Source organism: Melanostigma gelatinosum (genome assembly GCF_949748355.1).
Source record: "Melanostigma gelatinosum genome assembly, chromosome: 3".
In the NCBI taxonomy this organism is placed as follows: domain Eukaryota; kingdom Metazoa; phylum Chordata; class Actinopteri; order Perciformes; family Zoarcidae; genus Melanostigma; species Melanostigma gelatinosum.
The window spans coordinates 10,585,146-10,603,013 of NC_136636.1; the positions used below are offsets into that span (position 1 = coordinate 10,585,146).

The 17,868-nt window shown below is 43.5% G+C and overlaps 1 protein-coding gene across 4 annotated transcripts in view; it reads left to right on the plus strand.

Moving 5' to 3' along the window:
* LOC306775894 (histone deacetylase 7-like) overlaps positions 1-17,868 on the plus strand; it is a 43,128-nt gene that overhangs the window by 17,339 nt on the left and 7,921 nt on the right. For 2 of the 4 annotated variants that reach the window (XM_079266455.1, XM_079266454.1), the window contains exons 2-20: positions 2,454-2,638; positions 3,278-3,365; positions 3,784-3,898; positions 4,077-4,156; positions 5,036-5,149; positions 5,412-5,509; positions 6,048-6,128; positions 6,556-6,709; positions 8,426-8,676; positions 9,294-9,500; positions 9,879-10,071; positions 10,216-10,349; positions 10,593-10,713; positions 10,822-10,871; positions 11,775-11,882; positions 12,119-12,174; positions 13,284-13,371; positions 13,989-14,108; positions 16,346-16,443. In XM_079266455.1, coding sequence (XP_079122581.1) covers positions 2,454-2,638; positions 3,278-3,365; positions 3,784-3,898; positions 4,077-4,156; positions 5,036-5,149; positions 5,412-5,509; positions 6,048-6,128; positions 6,556-6,709; positions 8,426-8,676; positions 9,294-9,500; positions 9,879-10,071; positions 10,216-10,349; positions 10,593-10,713; positions 10,822-10,871; positions 11,775-11,882; positions 12,119-12,174; positions 13,284-13,371; positions 13,989-14,108; positions 16,346-16,443 — 2,341 coding nt within the window. The remainder of the gene's footprint in view (positions 1-2,453; positions 2,639-3,277; positions 3,366-3,783; positions 3,899-4,076; positions 4,157-5,035; positions 5,150-5,411; positions 5,510-6,047; positions 6,129-6,555; positions 6,710-8,425; positions 8,677-9,293; positions 9,501-9,878; positions 10,072-10,215; positions 10,350-10,592; positions 10,714-10,821; positions 10,872-11,774; positions 11,883-12,118; positions 12,175-13,283; positions 13,372-13,988; positions 14,109-16,345; positions 16,444-17,868) is intronic. The other 2 variants (XM_079266456.1, XM_079266457.1) reach the window with 2 other exon arrangements.

The window sequence follows — 17,868 nt, forward strand, 5'->3', positions numbered from 1 at the left end:
GTGCAGTGACTAAGCCGCTTTTGTCTTAAGTTATGTTTCACAATGTAAGTCACAGCGTCAGTATTGGTACATAACACACAGCCAATCACATGTGTGTGGAAGAGTGGCCTTTCATTTGAAACTACCCAAAAAATACCAAACATTTTATAAATACAAGTAAGTCAGTGTAGAACATGTGTCTCAGGGAAGACACTTTGTGTTTAAAGTCAATAGAATTTAGATACGTATGGTTGCTGCAGCCTGGTCTTTACTTCATTCGGTAAAAATATACCACAGGTGCTTCTTCTTTGTTTAGCTGAGAAGTAACTCTGACTTCCTGATCATTTCCTTTCTGTCGAGGGAGCTGACTTGTTTGGTAATTGTGTGTGTGTGTGTGTGTGTGTGTGTGTGTGTGTGTGTGTGTGTGTGTGTGTGTGTGTGTGTGTGTGTGTGCACATCATTTGAGTCCCCACCACCACTAACACCACAGACCCGCTACTCCAGTTATTGATTTCCTTTGAAAACATTCTTCTGGTAATACATACTGTTCTGCTACAACGGGTATTTCCTGTCGCATTGGTTAACATTTTTTAATTACAGTTAAAAAATTTAAAAAAAGCACCAGATGCTTTAAATAAACAAGCCTTCAACTTCAGCTCTGACATATTGTTACGCAGGCATGAACCAGATACAAGTGGAACAGGTTTGAATATTCCAGAGATCACGTTGTCTGACATGGCACGGCTTCCTTGAGTTACCTGCTGAGGTCGGATTCCAGTGGCACAATAATTGTGCCAATTGCAGGCGTCATTTGTTACAGGAGGCTTATCTGTGTTTCCCTGTCTCTATTATGAGCTGTACAAATAATCATGCAAACTTTGAACTTTCACAGAAACCGTATCTCTGCTTTTCTCTCGTACACACACACTAGAATGCATGAACACATTGCTGTCCTCACAAACAAAATAGTGTTGTTATTATGAATTCTATCTTTTGGTATCAAGCAGGACAACAGAACTGAAACTACTTGGCTTAAACTGCGCGACATTATCTCGTACTATAAATAGTTCTGGTCGTATTAACTCCCCATATGTTTTTTGTCACGCTCCACTGTGTGCAAGTCTCACTTGACCTAAGCAATAAGAGCGTGGGAGTGTTTTCTTCTTAAGAGGAATTCTGTCAACCCCGTAACGCCTTCGTGGACATGATTATTTCTCTCTCTAATAACGCTGCCCGGGTCTGTAAAACGTACTGTGAGGCTCCTGCAGGAGGGACGTGCAGTGGGACTTGTGTGCCACCTGTAAGGAGCTTTGTTTTGAGCCCCACCGCTGAACATTTCTGATGATGTTTTCTCTGTAGTACATTTCTATGTCCTTCCCTCCCTCCCGCTGTCTCTCTACCCCAGAGGGAGGAAAGGTGTCTCTTTCCATACTGTGTCTGTCTAAGCTTTTGTATCGGCACCGAAACATTCATCCCCATGTTTCATGGTTTCAGGTTATCTGTGAGCTTGCGTGTGTTTTCGTCTTGCTGTTATGGTGCATCACAAAACCCGAGAAAAACTTAGGCTGACGCTTCCTCACTACCAGTTATCATTAACGTTCCTGTTATGTTCTATAGATCACACCATCAGGCCCGTACTGTGCCATGCATGCTACAGTTAAACCATTTGAGTTGAAATGTAAGGGTGTTGCAATGTATTAACAATGGCTTTTAAATAAATGGATCAAAACCTTTTTTTGCACTCCCCTGCACCTATAAAAAGACATCTGTCTTTCGTTAGGACACCAACGCCTGGTTCAGTTGTCTCACTCGTGCTAAACTTAGATTTTTATTTCTTTAATTTGAGTAAAACATGGAAGGGAGATGACAGATTGATGTACCTGACCCAAATGCCTTGACCACACAATGTTCAAATCCAACCGCCCACCCTGTTTCCTTCATTCTTTCTTTCTTTCTTTCTTTTGTGCCCCTCCAACCCCAGCACACAGAAACACCCCTCTCTTTTGCTTTCCTGAATGCAGTGTTGGACAATGGCCAGTTCACTTCAGGCAGGAAGACTTGAATGAAATGAAATATGACTGGTGAATGTGCAGAGTTCAAGTAAAAGTACACATCTGGGCATACACTTATGCCAAATAAACGGAGTGCCCTCTGGTCATGTTTATGTGAAGCACACACAGTAAAAGGCACCTCAGATTGTTCTTGGACTTTTTTCTTTGAAAACCTATTAAAAACATGCTTCCCTTTGTTTTATCACATCTAAGATATTTGTACTACTTTTGTCTTCGTCTATGATGATGATACATGTTTGACCATATGGACACTGAGAAACAAACAGTCACAGAAAAAGAGAGCAACATATACTCCAGAGAGACGAAATAATCCTCACCCCACGTTGACACCCATAAGCATAGACAGCGATGCTCTTCAACAAATGAACGTGTTATTTTCTCCCTCTCTCTCTTCTTCTGTAGTGGATGTGATCACCAGCAATCAGGTTTCATTAGCCATACATGGGGAGCAGCCCATGGACCTAAGTGTGACCCAGAGGTTGTTACATCCAGGCCTAGATTCGGCCATGCTGGCCCCCCGCCCTCCCTTCTTCCTCGGACCCCTGACCTCTCAGCATTGCTCCCAGTTTTCCCAGCAGCACTTGCAGGTAAGGACTAAACCAGTGTAGGTGAAAGGGTTGACAAAGAAAACCTATCAGCAGCACCAAGCAAAACCATGCAGCAGTGTAAATAATAATGTCAATAATCAAAGTAAGCACCTTAATATTTCTGTATCCTCAGCGTTCAGTACATAAACAGAGACTTAATATAGCTCGTGACATTTTGACCTGCTCAAGTCGTGCGACATCTGGCAACATTCATCCCCACACCGGCATTTTATTTGGATAACGGTTGAGATGCAGAGTGAAAGGCAGATGGACCTCCTGTCACATCAACAACAAGAACAAGCCAGCTGCTTTGGCCACTAGTCTTTACACAGGTTGATGAACGCTCAGCAGAAGTGAGTAAGCAGCAGGTCAAGTCACTTTAAACGGGCAACCCTCCCAGCATTCGTTCTGATCGAAGCTGTTCAGGATCAGCTGCTCGGTGCTGCACTTCTAGTGCTTGAGTGTAACATAAAGAGGGATTATTCAGTCATGTCGAAACGTTTTTTTTTGAGGGGGAGTTGTGAGAAAAATGTGGCAGGAGCTATGTTTGTCGCTTTTTTGTGCAAATCTCACGTGCACAGTCCAAGCAGACTAGACTGATCAGCGTTGATATGGCTTCATTTTTTTTCTCCTCCTCAGTACGACATTGAACAAAGGCAAAGAGCGATGGAGCAGGAGAAAAGAGAGGAGCTACAACAGCTTATACGAAAGAGTAAAAATGAGCAGAGTGAGTACCGTACGATGTGTTTCACCCGACTGCGACCTGCTCTCTTCGGTTCTCTGAATTTGGCTGTTGAAGTGCTCTTCGCATGAGTCATAGCACACTGTATGGTTCAATAAAAGAAGGGGATTTCCTACAGGGCTGTGATGTATTCTCAGATTCCAAGGAAATTTGTACTCATATCAAACCAAAAGCAAACAAACGCACTTGTTTCAGGAAACACTTTAGTTTCTGTTTTTAGTTTTTACCGTACAGAGGAAAAGAAGAAAGGTCAGAGGAAAGTAAAACACATCCTGGATCCGACTTCAGAAGTCTCCTGACTTCCTTCTTCTTTATTTTATATCAGCAGCCCCACTGTTTGGCTGTAGGTCTACCTATTGTATGGCTGTCTTTTTCCTGATGAAGTGACTCTATTGACTGCTAGGTGCCGTAGCCAGTCCTCTGGTAAGGCAGAAACTTCGGGAACACATCATTATGAAGAGCCAGCCTGCCCATGACAGGGTCACTCCCAACCACAGCAGCCCCACACCAGGATACAGGTGAGCGAGACAAAACGCACACGCACATCAATAATGATGTCTCAAAATGCAAGGCCAGCCTCTCTTCTGGCATTAATGAAAGTAAAAGAAGAATAAATAATAAACAAGAATATTTAAAGAACTCGTTATACCCATTCATGAGTGAAGCAGTCTATCCTGTATTATTTTGGATCCCTAGGCTCCCGGTTCCTGACATGTCCCCAACGTCTCAGCCGACAGCTTGTGACCAGCGCAAAGACCTTGCTCTGCGCAGGACAGGTGAGATGACTCTGGGTTTTTTTTTTTGTGTCTGTGATGAGAGTTCCCACCCTGAGGTTAGAGCCGTGAAGGTCGGCGGTGATTTTCCGTTTTAGGTCTGTTCTGTTGCGGTGTGTGCCCCGTGTGATTTCAGTTCAAACTCAGAGTGATTCGACTGCGACGCTCGCTGGGATGTTTCGTTCACGGCAATACTTTTCAGTGTCTCGGCAAACTGTCATTACATTATATATCCTGGACCAGAGGGCCTGGAGGGCCAGAGAGAGGCCGAGCGGTCGTAAAAACAACAGTGAGACAGAAAGACCAACTCAGTTACATAACTTTCAAGAAGGTATTTGTAAAATGAACCGCGTGAGAGTCTATCGCCTGTCTCGCTCACCATGTGAATGAGAGTGGGCGTGGTTTCGTCTGCCTGTTCATCTCTGCGAGTACACAAACATTATTTATTTGCGTTGCCCTAGAACCCTTAGGTGCCAGCACACACACACACACACACGCTTTTTTTTTTTGGCACGGCGACAACACAAAGCTGCCTTTTATCTGCTCTGAGCCAGCCACTGATTGATTGTTTTGTTTGGGCTCCTTGGAGCCTGACCAATGTAAACATCAGACTTTTTATGCTGTTGACCAGGGTTGAGGTATTTGCTTAAAAACTTGCTGGAATTTGAGTGCATCCTCACAGTATTTGCATTATTGGGTGGGAACAGTCTTGCTGATGTAGAAGATGTGTGACATCAGTCAGTTTATCATTAAGTTGTGTGAGTTTGAAAGCCATAGATATCTTTCCTTTTTATGAGACTTTTGGGATAAGTATGTCTGTCTGTGTGTGTGTGTGTGTGTGTTCTTCTTCATGTATGTATTTGTGTGTATTTGTGTCTGCAGTCTCTGAGCCCACTCTGAAGTTGAAGTTGAAGAAGCTCATCAGTACCAGGCCAAACCCGCTGCAGCGTAAGATCAGCGCCCCTCCCGCAGTCAAGCACAGGACAGAAACTCTGAGTATCTACATTTATCTGAAACACTCTCACCATCTTCTGTTTTATCGCCATCGCTCTTTTAGCTATTTCAAGTGAACACTGCTTTGTAATGCCATTTGTGTCTGTTACTTTGTTGCATGTTATTTCAATACACGCTGTACTGACAGAAGTGTGATTCATTTCCTGTTTGACATGTGCGTCATTTGGTGCTGTATGAACACATGTTTTCTGATCGTGTTGGCCTTTATGAGCTGATGGGCGTGTGTTTCAAATCTTTCACCCAGACTCCTCCCCGAGCAGCAGCAGCACCCCAGCATCAGGGTGCAGCTCACCCAACGACAGCCTCCATTCGGATAATGGGCACCTCCCAGTGGCACATGAGGTGAGCCCCTCTTTTATATTTACATTGATGAGGGATCAGTGTCCTCTTCAATACAAGTGTTCAACCTCCTTCATGCACCTTCATTTTGTCTTCCCATTGTGGATTCATTCATAAAATATTTCATTGAAAAACCCTTTTCTTTCTTTTTAGCAGTACAAACATGATTTTACATCTGCTCTTTAAAGGACAACCACCAACAGTTGAATGTTGATTCGGTGTTAAATGCAGTACAGTAATGGTGCCCACTGCCATAAACAGTGAGATTTGACCCATTGTACAAATGCATGTTGCTTGATTACTCCTCATTCAATTAAACATTGAGATAGAATGGGTCCACCGGTTTTTAACGCACAAGTCTTGTATGATAAATATTTTAATATAATGAGTGAATGTTGATATGGGGCACTTGGAAGATAAGTCAAATTAACTTTATCGTGCAAATATTGCTTTTTGATGTTTCTGTGTTGGATGATGTGATCATTTGCATGCAGTGATCTGTACAGATAATCTCTACACTCATTATGTTTGTCTCACTCAGGCACAGAGGTTGCTGGCTCATTTCAACTCACCTCCCAACCGCACTGCAATGCCCAACATCACTGCTGGACTTCCTGCTCAGGTGAGCAACAACACCTTCTGGGATTCCCTTTATCTTTGAAAAAAAGATTACAGATCACACGGATACACATCTGTGTATGTCTATGAATTTATGTGTATCTAAGACTGAATGTCTAGAATAGTGCCTGCACACTTGAACACTTATAGACACATGTGGTGTATTTAGGCTTTCACTTCCCTTTTGATCTCTGTGGTGCCTTCATATCTTGTGAATCAGTCATGTGGTAGTTTACTCACTTGATGAAAATGTTAGCATGTTTGTAGATAGAGCTTCTATCGCTACATTGCAAACAGCCCATGAAGCCCTTACCTCATGCACCAACCCTCCATTTTGCTCATGTGCGTTCGGCTGCAACAATGACGAGGGCTTCCATAATTCCTAGTGGTCTTTCTGGAGTTTCTCACCATCGTGTCTCCTCTCTTCACAGGCTGACCTCCGAGTAGCCAGGCCGTTAGCATTATCTGCTCTGCATCAGGTCTACCTGCCTCTGGATGGAAGCAGTCAAGCCCTGACTCAGTGCCTGCAGCCTGTGCTCATACTGGAACCACACACCGGACTGGTGCATTCCCAGCTTGTCTCTCGTGAGTTGGGTAACTGTGACTGTGTTGTACAGCAGAAATGGAAATACTTCAACATGCATATGAACAGAAGACAATCATGTCGACATGCACAACACAATACAATACGGTGTGTCTACATGCCACCTTCATTTGACGATCTGAACTCTCCGCAGTCATTGGATAGTGGGATTTGTTAGACTCGACACAGGTAGCTGGATGGTTCTCCTACCTTTTCGTCAACCAAATTGACAGTCTGCATACCAACGGTTTATGTCCCTTTGGGGTCATTTTAAAAGGAAACCTACCATGAAAGATGACCTTTTTGGAGGCCATGCAAGGCATCTTACATAACCCTTATGAGGAGCTGGCACCACTAGAAGAGGGATAGGAAGCCATTCACAAAAATCTGGAAAGATCGGAGTTTGCTCTGCTTGAAGCTGTGTGACTGGATGATGTCCTGCTTCTATGACCCAATCTCAGCAGCAGTCTTCTGGGCGTCCTCGTCTGGTTTTGGGAGGAACCTGTCGCGGTGACTGCTGATATTTGGCAACTGTTTTATTGCTTCCTTGTTCTTCAAGAAAATAGAGATGCACTGCATTTAGTTAAATCGGCTAAATGTTCCTCGCTGATACACTTCAAGGTTTAAAAGGCAGCAAACATTGAGCTGTGTTTCTTTTCCCGATCAATTCAGGCAATTTCTGCTCTTGTGCAAAGCCGAACTAGCATCTTTGTCACATTACTGTCGGGACTATCTCTGCAGGTTCATGAATAGAGGGTGCAAAGAGAGCAATCGCCAGCCTTATCTATAGATGTGTGATGTGTAGGAAACTACATGGCAAGGTATTATTGTTGGAAGAGAGTACAAGTGTAAACAGACACATCCTGGCCATGGTGGCACAGAGAACATTTGAGTACTCTTCAAAGCAGACAGAACTTAAATATGCTAGGATGGTTTAGTAAGGACAGGTGACATCCCACCAACCCTACTTACCTCTGACCTGACGTCAAACGTAGTATTAGGTACACAGGAACTGGTGGGGAGTGGTCAGTGGTGAAACCTTAACATAACTGATGAAGGGACAAGTGAAGTGTAAGCCTTTGTTTTGTTGCCTGTAATCAGGAAGTTATGCAAGTCATGCAGGAAGTTTTTCACTTTTTCCCCCGTTGTCGCACATGTTTTATGTTTGGGCAATCTACAGCCATCCTTCTTCAGTTCTATATAGACTTTAGAAAGCTTAATGTCTTCTGTTATGTGCTACATTTCTTATGCCCTGAATATTGTAATATAAATAGCACAAGGACGCCCTCTACTTGGCACTTGATGGGGATGCGGTTTCACAAACAATACAGAAATATGCTGTAAATTCCAACAACATCATCATGAAGGCGTATTTTCTTTTGCATAATTATTTTGAGCATGAAATACAGCTATGTTGTATTTCACTCACATCAGATATGAATAATTGATCTCGAGTATTATAATCCCAGGATTATACCAGCTGTCCGTGCTTTTCTTCTCCCTATCCCTCTTTTCTTTCCCTTATATTCTAACATTCTCTTTTCCATTTGAATTTCTTCCTAATCATTTTGGTATCTGTTTTTTCCTGCCCATTTTTGCCAGGTTTATCTCCATCGTGCTTGCTTTTTTTTCTTCTCCTTCACATGTACCCTTACCCTTCTGCCCCCATCTTTATTTGCCATCGTTTAACCTGTTCCTCCCTCTCCCCCTCTCTGCAGTTCATGGTTTGAGCTCCATTCCTCTGCAGCAGCAGCAGCAGCTTCACCTGTCCTCCTCCACCAGAAGGGAAGGCGTGGTTACCTTGCGCTCCCACAGACCTCTGGAGCGAACACGCTCAGAGCCTCCGCCCTACAGCCACTCACCCCTTACTCTGTATGCCAGCGGTCACTCACACATCCAGCACCAGCTGACCCAGCAATACCACAAGAGCGGGCTGGAGCGGTTCAAGCACAATGCACACCTGTGCAAGGTAAGAGGGGGGCAGGCGTGGACACAAGCATGTTGTATACAAATGAAAGAAATTATATTGACAGTGGTAGATGTTTTTGAGGTTTATTCTCTGGAGTCTTTGTTTGGACATGTGCTTGGGTTCCCCTTCATTTTCTTTTTTACATACATCCTTTGTGATGTTCAGTTGTATACAAATGCCTGTTAAAGAGAGCATAAGCAACCTTAAAGGCACAAAGAGTAAGATTTTCCAAAGAAATCATACAAAAGTAATTCCTCTCAACCATCACTTATGACCCACTAGAAGTTTAGGCGATGTCTGTACCTGTGGAGACCCTGCTCTGTGCCTGTATTTTCCATTTTATTATTTATTTTGCCGTGTCATCAACCTCTTTAAAAACGTCGTGTCCAGGCCAGATCACAAGCACGCGTCCAAAACAAAAGTAAGAAAATGGCAGACACAGATAAAGCCAAAACTGCAATCAGACGATCTTGCTCGAACACAAGTGTGAATCTGGAGTGGGCTTTCACCAGCTAACTCTCCAACCTGCTCATTGTGCATTTAGGACTTTAACACTGTCAAACCTATACCTTATATTAGCTGACAAACAAGTCCATTAAAGGCCTTGTCTGACACAGATCCCATCGGAGGACATGGACCTGGAGGAGAATGGATCAGAATCAGGTTCGGGGCCTGGGTCCGTGTGCGATTCAGAACCAGGCTCTATGTGTGAGGATGGCTACCGCAGGAGACAGAGCACTGCCAGCACAGACTCAGTTTATGGCACAGAATCCACCACCTCCTCACGGGACAGCTTGATCGAGGTCTCACATTCACTTAGTCAGGTACTGATATGAACTCATATCTGCACACACATGCAGAGTTTCCAGGGGGATGATGTATTACTTTTCCTTAACATAAAAGCTTTAAACGTTTTGGACATCAGAGGGCGCTGTAGCTTTATTTATACGGGATGAAAAGAGGGAGGGCGACAGTATTGTGGAAGCATGCTTGGCAATGATGTATTTTCTTTATCAGATGCTTATTCTAGACAAGCGGTATTATATTGACCAAATAATGAGTAATTGCAATGTACTGGAGATAGGCATTTGACTCATGAGTGTGTGGACATTTACTCCAGTTAGTCTTTGCCATGTTTTGCTGCTGTTAACTGATCCTTCATTCCCTGTTCTTCTTTTCATCCACTGTCCCGGGAACCACAGAGGCAGGTGAACCTTAGATCAGGTCTCCAGCTGGACCCCCTTGCTGTGCCTGCCCTAATTTGGCCTCATCAGCCTCTGTTTCGGACCCGGTCTTCCCCAGCCTCCACTTCCCTGCCTCCACATCCACCCACAACCATACCTTCCCTGTCACTGTCCAGCACCGCAGCAGACGTCCAGCTACGCTTCACCACAGGTGAGGGTTGTGTTTTTGATCAGGAAAATGTGAAAAGAAGCCATGAATTACAATTCATGTACAATTGGATGATAAAATACTGCGGAAGGGAAACAAAGTTCTACATGTATGTTTGCGTGTGTGTGTGTGTGTGTGTGTATCTAGGACTGGTTTATGATGCTCAGATGCAGAAGCACCAGTGTACCTGTGGGGACAACAGCCGCCACCCTGAGCATGCTGGGAGGGTCCAGAGCATCTGGTCCAGACTGCATGAAAGAGGTCTCAGGAGCCAGTGTGAGGTATGACACACACACACACACACACGCACTACACATACTGTTAGATCCATAACCCCAGAGTCAGTATTATATGCAGTTGTGTCTGTGTTTGTGTGTGTGTGTGTGTGTCTGTGTTGTGTGTGTGTGTGTGTGTGTGTGTGTGTGTGTGTGTGTGTGTGTGTGTGTGTGTGTGTGTGTGTGTGTGTGTGTGTGTGTGTGTGTGTGTGTGTGTGTGTGTGTGTGTGTGTGTGTGTGTGTGTGCAGCGTATCCGCAGCAGGAAGGCCACTCTGGAAGAGCTGCAGTCAGTCCATTCAGAGAAACATGTGCTTCTGTTCGGAACAAACCCACTCAACCGCCTCAAGCTGGACAACCGCAAGCTGGCTGGTAATATCAATAACAATAATGACAAAAATCATAATTAAACTCAAATTATGGTCATAATGATAATATTAACATCCACGATAATTGAATGACAGAAATAATCTTCTTCAGGAATCTTATCTCAACGGATTTTTGTGATGTTACCATGTGGAGGAGTTGGGGTTAGTGACACACACACACACACACACACACACATGCATGCATGCACATCGTAGACCCCTTTAAAGCACAAGTCAAGTGGGAATCTTTCCACTTATCTAATTGCATACAGCAAACATTACATGGTTGATTATGCCTCATTACACAATTAAAGTAATAATACTACAAATTGCTAATGCTATTGTTTTTGGCTAAGACAACTTTAAAACCCTGTCAGAATTCAAAGGCTGTACAAAGGTGAGAAGTGGAAGAGAAAGAGAGAGGAAGAAGGGAAGAAAGAAGGAACACATAGAGTCTGTTGCTTGGAGGGGTGCGTGCCAGTAGAACTGGATTTTATTTAGAGGGACTGGATGTGGGGAAACAGGGAATGAAAAACAAGATCAGTCAATGGACCATGAGAGAAGAAACAATGAAGAGGATATAAAAGGACCAAAAGATGTTTTGTCCTCTGATGTAGCAACACACAGATGAAAATGCGCATGAGAAACTGTTGTGAAGCACAATAAGAAGAGAGGAGGCAGATAAGAGAGTAGGAGAGGAGAGGGAGGAGAGGAGGTAGGAAAAGAAGAAGGGGGCTGGGTGTTAGTTGATAAGGCGACTGATCTGTCTGGATTTCCGGGCCTTGGTGCTCTGTTGAAGAAGGGTGATTGGAACAAGATGGCAAAGTCTGTGATAAAAGAAATTCCTCTGATTTCATTGTTCCACCGCAGCACACCACCAATGTGAGTTTTCAAACATGGAGTAACGTTGAAGCAGAAGACGGGGTTTATAGAAAGAATAGCTGCAACAACTAGTTGTTCAAAAAATAAGATTTTTGATTCAGCTTTTATGATTGCATCTTCCATTAACAACGGTGGCTGACCTTTGAACTAACTTTATGTGTCTCATCATTTTTGTCCTGACAGGTAGACATTGATACCATCTGGAATGAACTTCACACGTCGGTAGCTTCCCGTATTGCTGCAGGATGCGTCACAGACCTGGCACTGAAGGTGGCACAAGGAGAGCTGAAGGTGTGTCTTTGTTACCAAATTCCCTCATCAGCAAGTCCTATGTCTGTTCTCAGGAATTTCAGAGCTGCTGTGTAACAGGCTGGGAAACAAACAACCGTTATAAATAGTACAGTGTGGCTTTAGTAAATCCTCTCCTGTAGATAGCTGCTGTGTCATTGAACAGAGCTTAAAGATATGAACTGTGATGGTTGCCCCCTGAAAGCAGAAAGGTGTTAGTTTTCGCTTTCTTCTTACAGAATGGCTTTGCAGTGGTGAGGCCTCCTGGACACCATGCTAACCACTCCTCCCCTCTGTAAGTACAGCAGCACACACACACACACACACACAGGAGGTCTCTACAAAGTGTTTCAAAGGATTTATTACAGATCAGCTACACTTCTGAGCAAGAAAGAAAGAGAGAGCGAGCGTATGTCTCTCTATCTTAATGTGTGTGCGTGTGTGTGTGTGTGTGTGTGTGTGTGTGTGTGTGTGTGTGTGTGTGTCTGAGTTTGTGTGATGTGTGCTACCTGACTGATGCCCGAGGCATTCTACCTCCTCCATTCAGTTTCTTTTAAACTTTCAAGACACAGAGCAAGGCCCCTCAAAAGAAACTGTGCATGTGTGTGCGTGCACAGGATGTGTACGTATTCGTGTGCATGGCTGTGTGTCATTCTTTGATATCAGCCAAGTAACCACATTCAGCTGGGCCTGTGTGTGTGTGCTCAGCAGTGCTTGTCACTGGTTATTTATGGGATGATCATGACTTTTCTTGATGAGCAGATATGCACATCATTTTTGATCTACCTTCCACACACACACACACACACACACACACACACACACACACAAAGGCACTCACAGTTTACGACCCATGCTGACACTGCCACTTCCAACATTCCTCCATTGTTTTTTCAAACATCAACACTTTTTTTTGCATGTCTTTAATGTAGACAGTAATGGTAAAAAGGAACTGCTGCGCCAAGTTCTGAGTTCATTTCTCTGAAATCGTCTCACACGTATTGCCAGCAATTCACGCTGTTATCATTTGGAATGTTGAGTACATTTTACGATACGTTTGGTTTTCCGTTTGTCACAAAATGTGTGGGTTCAGCATGATATGAAAAGCCATTGTTGCTGGTCAGCAGTGGAATGTGAAATACAAAACAACTTGAAATGAAACACCCTAGTTTCTCCAATATTTGCAGTAAATGTTTGCCTGGCAGGAGTTTCTCTCTCTGACTTGCACATTAGAATCAGTGCTGTGATTGTCACAACCTGCACTGACTGAATAGCCACCACATGATGCCACATAACTGCAGACGAGGTTCCTAAGGTCCATATGGTGATTCTGTGATATGAATTTGCTGAAGATGTCCTGATTAAAACATGTGGCCGCCTCTCTTCCTGTCTGTTCCTCCACAGGGGATTCTGCTTCTTCAACTCTGTGGCCATCGCTGCCAAGCAGCTTCAACACAAACACAACGTCAGCAAGATCCTCATCGTGGACTGGGTGAGGATCCACAGCATGACCAGCATCTTCTGGTCCCCACATGGACAGGAGATGAAAACACATGCACTGGCACACAAATGGTATCGCGGACACACACGAGGTCCCGGAAGCAGAGCAGCCCTCTACAGTAGCGCTTCTATTTATCATTATTTAATGAAGGCACCGTTATCTCTGGTCTCCATGTGAGATCTGAACTGCCAAGCACTGTATGCTTACAGTAGCCATAGAGTCACACACAGTTTCATGCACACACACACACACACACATGTGCAGATATTGATCCGCAGCAAGGTGGTCTGTTCACCATGTGTGTGTATATAAGCCTGTACCATGTCGTTACACACACCGTGCTCTTTGACATATTGCTGCGTCGAACATTGATTACTACCTGCTTCGTGAGAAAGCTTTAAGATTTGGAACACGTATGCCGTTGACGGGGAAAAGCTTTGCAGGTTTTACAGTCCCTGCTGGTTTGAGAAAAAGGCAATGAAGTTCTCTTTTGTGATTGTTTGGATGGTTTTGAAGAAATATGTGAATCCATCATGGTTTTAACTATGTGTACATGTCTGATTTGGTTCCACGGCAACTTCCTAACCTGTCATCCAATCATTGTCCAGGATGTTCACCATGGAAACGGCACCCAGGAAGCCTTCTACAATGACCCGAGCGTGTTGTACATCTCTCTGCATCGCTATGACGACGGCAACTTCTTTCCTGGTAGTGGACATCCCAGTGAGGTCGGTCGCCTTCCCAGGCAGTGATGTGTTCTTCTGCTTTGTTTCTGTTGCCATGGAAATGTCTGATTGTTTGCGAGTGTTTATGTGTACCGAGATTATCTTTAACAAAAGAACAACACACGAGAAACATTTATACTTACAACACAGGTTCTCTTTGTAGAGGAGATGATCCGAGGAGATTATTGTACTTTGACTCCTAAAAACACATAATTCATCATAATACCACCCATGTGAAGATAGATATGTGGGCTGGGAAATATTTGGTAATTATGTGATTTCAGTGGCACATTAGGGAGCTCAAGAGCCTTGTGTTTAGCATATACTTGTCAAAACAAGAACAATGATTGTAACAATACAGCCCTTCATAATATACATGATTTTAAAGCCTCAATTATAAGAGAGCATCTGTAATATTATTAAATAGCTCATATTAGCTTGTTTAATTTGTCCACTGTCAACTTTTTGACTTGTTCAACATGACGTTTCCAAATGCTGCAAATATGTTTGTCCAGTGAACTCGCCGTGAGCCCATCATACTTTGATTTTGTGTATCTGCTGTAGGTTTCTTTCCCTACTTCTAGTTTATTGAAGACACTCCAGGGCTTTTGGATGTAAGAACTTCACAACAGGATGTGTACACTCGAGTTGCATGCCTATGTTTGCATACAGGAAATTGAGATGCCTATGAATTCTGCCTGCGGTCTTACCAGAAACCAAGTGTGATGACTATCCCCAGTCAGATGAACTGACCCCAACCCACGGTGGCATTCACAACCCATTCAATCCCCCACATCCCCTCCTCTTACTCTCCCATCGTCTCCCACAGTAATGAGGATGAAATAGTCAATGTTTTCCCATAAAGTCCCCCGATGAGGGACGGTACATAAAACGCTCTGCTGGCTTGGATGTGGCTTCGCCTTAAGTGGCCCCTCAACCTCTGTTGAGCTGTGTGGTAAACCTCTGGAGTCTTGCTGTCCCCCGTGTAGGGATATAACACACCATGGGGTAAGAGTGTGATGTCATACCCATAACAGAGAGTGCCGAGTACCACACAGAAAACCAGCGACGGCCTAATCCAGTCCAGGAACCCTTGAAACATGAAAGAGAGAAAAAGGACAGAGAGGAGCGCAAGAGACTTGGAGCAATAGCAGGAATTGTGTGTGTGCGTGTGTGTGTGTGTGTGTTTCTCTGTGCACATGCGCGTGCATGTGGGTACATTACCAGTTGGCAAAGGACAGGAGGCCTCATGTGTTTTTAGTTTTCCCTGTGAACATCCCGTCCACTGAGAGAAGAATGGAGACAGACGCTCTGCGATGCTCATCAGCATTCTTTCAAACATCCTCTCACACCCATACACACACACACACACACACACACAAAGGAAATTACCACGCCTTGTTGCCAAGAATATGTCAATCACCCTCTTCATTCTGCCCTCAAACTGACACATTGACTGACAGTGAAGGGCTTTGAGAACAGCTAAATGGCTGCTAGCAGGACTACAAAGAAAAAGGCAGGAATCTATAAAACGTTCTTTCCAGGACCCGGGCCTCAGTTCACGCTTTGCCCCAAATATGTGAGGTCAACTCTGCCTGGCATTTTGGAACCACACGTCAATCTTAATACAGAAAATATAATATCCACTGAAATCATTTACAGTACGCCATAAAATATAAATGAGTTGTGTTTACTAAGTTTTATTTGGCATGTCATATAAACAAACCTACTAAATGTACATATCCAGAAAACAGAATATGGAGTCATTCCAGTTACATACAAGGAATATATTTTCAACATATAAATGGAACATTTTAACGAGATCATACAGCAATTTCCAAATGTGAACTATAGCTATAACCTAAAGCTTGGGAATGATGAACGGGTGTAGCTCTGTTGTGGCTCGGTTTGATTTGTAAGGTCATTTGACAAATTGCATCAAAATCAAAATGGAGCGGCAGGGGTGTCGAATTAATAGCCATCCGTCCCTCATTTGGGAATCATAATCACTCCCTCGTATTGCCTTAAACAGACTGAGTCACTTTTCCTCGATTGGTGCGATGCAATGTTTTGGAACAGGCGTGCTTATTTTGTGAACATTTGACACAAATCTGTCATCGTCTCGCAGTTTCTCAACTTTCACTGGGACTCATTAACTCTCTTGACATTCACAGAGACTCTTTCTGTTTCTTAGTCTCACTCTCTCTTTCCCCCCCCCCCTCTCTCTCCTCTCCATCCAGGTGGGTGCAGGTGCAGGCGAGGGCTTCAATGTTAACGTAGGATGGACAGGTGGTTTGAACCCTCCCATGGGTGACGCAGAGTACCTGGCTGCATTCAGGTAAAGAATGACCTCAACCTGTCTCTATTAGCCACGTCATATTTACTTCCATACTGTAGTACTCTGCAATTTATAATCTAAAATGAAAGGTCCGTACTGATGTTCAAGCCCATTTGCTACAAATTTGATGTACTTGCATACATTACCGACTGTCGATTATTTAGAAAAAGCATAACATAGCATGTCACAAGTTTCAGTTTGTAGCACTGCTGTGGTGAGTTACATCACTGTGACGGTTGTTATTCACATGCTATCAATGAAGTGCCATGATGTTGGGAAGCTAGTTAAGCCAATAAAAACACCAGATACGATACAAATTGACAGAATGTTAAGAAAAGCATATTATAATCATGAGGAACAGGATGTTTTTTGTTTATTTTTCACACAAATTAGTGTGTGTGCCAGGAGGGCAAACAAAAACTCAATATTTCCTCATCGTCGTTGAAGCCCACTGGAATGCAACACCCATGAGACATACTTTTGAGTGTATATTCATGGATATACTTTAAAGTTGGTTCTCGTTCACTGCTATGGAATACCTGTTGTATCTCAGGCAGGTTTGATATCTGATTCCTGATATCCTCAGTAATGTCTACACACTTTGTATATGATATGGTTTTTGCAGTTATATAAGCCACAGCTTTCCTTTGATTGTTTAACTGAAAACAAAGCCGTACACGCTCGTGTTGGTGATACTAACCGGTTCCCTCCCCACAATTTTCATTTCATTCAAGCAATTTTTTCCTGAATGAATATACTTTTGTCCTGTTCTACACTATAACAAATTCTGTCAGCAACGCTGGCTTGCCACCAGATGATTAAACATTATGTGAGCTCTATATATGGTTCTGTATGCAGCAGACACAGTGGGTGGGCCCTTCGTCGAAGGAAAGATGCTAATGAGCTAAGCCATACTGGTAAAAATCCATAGAAGCTCGGAAACACTAAGTCCAGTGTTTACTGGAGCTCTGGATTCTCATTAAGAAACAACTGCCTCTTCCTGAGCAGGCGTCTGGTTTTGGTATTTTTTCATCCAGTTAGGAGAATGGCAAGTGTTTTCATGTGTAAAACTTCCTGAGTTAACCACACTGTAGTACTGTACCGTGTTGTGTGTTACCCAGAGAAGCTTTGCCCTGTATCAAAGCTCTGTGGAGAGGGAGTGTTCTGGTGCTCCAGTGGTTTGAGGCACATACCATATAGCCGTGATGTCCGGGGTGCCTATCCGTCCAAAGACTTTTGTCACGTGTCCTCATAGGGAACAAACCCACATTTACTGTCAGTGGCAACTATCTAATTAGGGCAACAAATTCCACAATAATCATAAATATGTCATTTGGACTTTGGAAAGCTGCAACAAGATAGTCAAGCTTTTAAGAAGCAAAATACATGAAACAGAAGAGAGGATTTTCAGTGGACTTTGTTTGC